This window comes from Hyperolius riggenbachi, chromosome 1 (genome assembly GCF_040937935.1).
Source record: "Hyperolius riggenbachi isolate aHypRig1 chromosome 1, aHypRig1.pri, whole genome shotgun sequence".
NCBI classification, from domain to species: Eukaryota; Metazoa; Chordata; class Amphibia; order Anura; family Hyperoliidae; genus Hyperolius; species Hyperolius riggenbachi.
Genome location: NC_090646.1, coordinates 49,146,207 through 49,149,469, shown reverse-complemented (window position 1 = coordinate 49,149,469; position 3,263 = coordinate 49,146,207). Strand labels below are relative to the sequence as shown.

At 40.9% G+C, this 3,263-nt stretch overlaps 1 protein-coding gene across 1 annotated transcript; it reads right to left on the bottom strand.

The window, feature by feature from the left end:
• Positions 1–1,748: 1,748 nt before the first annotated feature.
• On the bottom strand, positions 1,749–2,571 carry LOC137550816 (vomeronasal type-2 receptor 26-like; the record flags this gene model as incomplete). The annotated part of the gene is made up of 1 exon (XM_068271298.1): positions 1,749–2,571. A coding segment is annotated over one exon (747 nt), but the record flags the coding sequence as incomplete, so codon positions are not given.
• Between the last annotated feature and the right edge of the window lie 692 nt (positions 2,572–3,263).

Below are 3,263 nucleotides of genomic sequence, written 5' to 3'. Positions count from 1 at the left end.
TTTTGATTTTCTTTTTAGGCTCCACCCACTTTTTTGAATATGAATCCCAGAAAATCCCAGTGACCAAGTTTTAAGCTTTTGGGTTTCTGCCATCAAAATTGTGTGAATGGAAGCAGTTTATCCAGTAAAGTAATCTGATTGGCTGTTTGTGGCTCCACCCCTTTACTGCATTTGAATCCCAGCCACTTCATGACAGAATGTAGCTGGTTTGAGGCTTCTGCCTTTATTAGTGTAAGAGTGGCAGCAGTTTCAATATTTCCCTTAAAATCAATAGGTGAATTTTGATTGGCTGTTGTAGGTTCCACCCACTTTCCTGCATATTAATCCCGTTCATCCATTAACCAACTGTGTCACGTTTGAGAACTCTGCCAATAACAGAATGGCTGAAATCAATCTAACAAATCTGAATAGCTGTTTGTGGCTCCGCCCCTTTTAGTGAATTTGGACCCAAGTCACCTATCAGTTAAGAGGCCTCTGCCATTAACAGTGTAAGAATGGTAGCAATGTAATTATTCCCCTTGAAAATCAATAGGTGAAATTTGATTGGCTGTTGTTGGCTCCACCCACATTTCTGAATATTAATCCCAGTCACCCAGTGGCACACTGTGTCAAGTTTGGGAACCCCGCCATTAAAAGTGTAAGAATGGCTGCTGGTTTATATTTTCCCCTGGAATAAAAGGCAGTTGTTGGCTCCGCCCACTTTTTCTAACCTTAACATACAGTCACTCAATGATCAAGTTTATGAGCTTTGGGCTTTTGGTATCAATTATTTGTATATTCTCATTGAAATTAAACAAATCTGATTGGTTGTTTGTGTCTCCGCCCCCTTTCCAAATTTAAACCCCAGTCACCCAGTGACTAACAGTACCAGGTTTGAAGCATCTGCTATTAACAGTGTAAGAATGGCAGCAATGTAAATATTCCCTTTGAAAATCAACTGGTGAATTTTAATTGGCTGTTGTAGGCTCCACCCACTCTCTTGAATATTTATCCCATTCACCCATTGACCAACTGTGCAAAGTTTGAGAACCCTGCCAACAGTGTAAGAATGGCTGCAGTTTATATTTTCCTAGTGAACTTTATTTTTGGCTCCGCCCACTTTTTGTAACCTTGACACACAGTCACTCAATGACCAAGTTTGTGAGCTTTCAGGTTCCTGGCATCAAAAATGTGTGAATGGAAGCAGTTTATCCAGCAAGGAAAACTGATTGGCTGTTTGGGGCCCCGCCCCTTTAGTGAATTTGGACCCCAGTCACCCAATGACCAACTGTACCAGGTTTGAAGCCTCTGCCACCAACAGTGTAAGAATGGCAGCAGTTTTAATATTCCTCTTGAAAATCAATAGGTGAATTTTGATTGGCAGTTGTAGGCTCCACCCACTTTCTTGAATCTTAATCGCATTCAACCAGTGACCAACTGTGGCAAGTTTGAGAACCCTGCGATTAACAGTCTAAGAATGGCTGCGGTTTACATTTTTCCATTTAAAATGAACGGCTGAAATTTGATTGGCTGTGTTATGCTCCTCCCACCTTTCCTGGATTCGTAACCTCGGTCACCAAGTGACCAACTGTGCCAAGTGTGGGGACTCTGGCTTCATTACTGTGAGAATGGCAGCCTTTTACATTTTTTCTATTGACTTGAAGGGGTGAAATCTGATTTGCTGTTTGTAGCTCCGCCCAGGTGTGCAGGGGGGCCGCGAGACCCCCAGAACATATCATCCCAGGTAGTAAGGGATCTGCATACCAAGTTTCGTTCAAATCGGTCAAGCCGTTTTTGCGTGATCGCGGCACATACACACACATACACACATACATACATCCGATTTTATATATATAGATGCCTTTTGTCATTCATTTCAGGCCTCAGCAATATGTTGTAGCATTTAGGGAAGAATATGCAGCCCAGTATTCCGATACTTGAAGCCAGTATAGCAAATATCTCCGCAATGACCATTTGTTTCCCCTTACTGCTCAGGTAGGCCGGGATAGCAGCAATCCAGACACTGCAGAACACCAGCATGCTGAAGGTGATGTATTTGGCCTCATTAAATATGTCAGGTAATGCCCTTACCATGAAGGCCAGAACAAAGCTCACAGCAGCCAGAAGTCCCAGGTAACCCAACATAATATAAAAAGCCAGAACAGAGCCTTCATTACACTGTATGATAGTCTTCTCTGGAGAAGTGTGAAAATCATACTCTAGAAATGGGGGAGAAACTGACAGCCAAGTAATTCCAGTGATCACCTGAACAGATGAGCAGACTATCATGACTGTATTGGGGAATCTGACTCCTAAACACTTTTTCCATATTGAACCAGGTTTGGTGGCATTGAAAGCAATGCAAACCATGATAGTCTTGGCTAAAATTGATGACAGAACGATGGTGAAGGAGATCCCGAAGGACACTTGGCGTAGCAAGCAGGTTGTATCCACTGGACGACCAAGGAAAATAAATATGCTTGATATACTCAGGAGAAGGAACAGGAGAATAACAAAACTGAGGTTGCGATTGTTAGCAGTGACTATGGGAGTGTTCCGGAAAAACACAAAGAGTCCAGTTATCAAGGCCAATACCACAGAAAATAACACCGAAATTACAATAAACAATAAGGCCACATTGTCCTGAAAAGATAAAAATTCCTGATTTCTGGGAACACATTTATTTTTTTCTTCATTCGGCCACTCATTATCTGGGCATTTTTGGCAATTCTCACTGTCAAAAAAAAAAAAAAAAGGTGGTTACACGCAATGACTAGAGCTAGCTGATAAATTTCCTGCTTGATCAAATAATTTGAAACATTTAACCATTTAACAATTACAATATGTGCATTATGATTTAGTTTTATTTTTTTTTTAAGTCAAAAAATAAACAAATAAAACATTAAAGGGGAACTGAAGTAAGAGGTATACGGAGGCTGCCATATGTATCTCCTTTTAATCAATACCAGTTGCCTGGCAGCCCTGCTGGTCTATTTCTCTGCAGTAGTATCTGAATAACACCAGAAACAAGCATGCAGCTAGTCTTGTCAGATCTGACTTTAAAGTCTGAAACACCTGATCTGCTGCATGCTTGTTCAGGGGCTATGGCTAATAGTATTAGAGGCAGAGGATTAGCAAGGCTGCCAGGCAACTGGTATTGCTTAAAAGGAAATAAACATGGCAGCCTCCATATACCTCTCTGTTCAGTTCCCCTTTAAGTTTTTTTAAATGTTTCTAGATTATTTTACCAAAACATCTGATAGGATTTTTATTGAATCAAAATG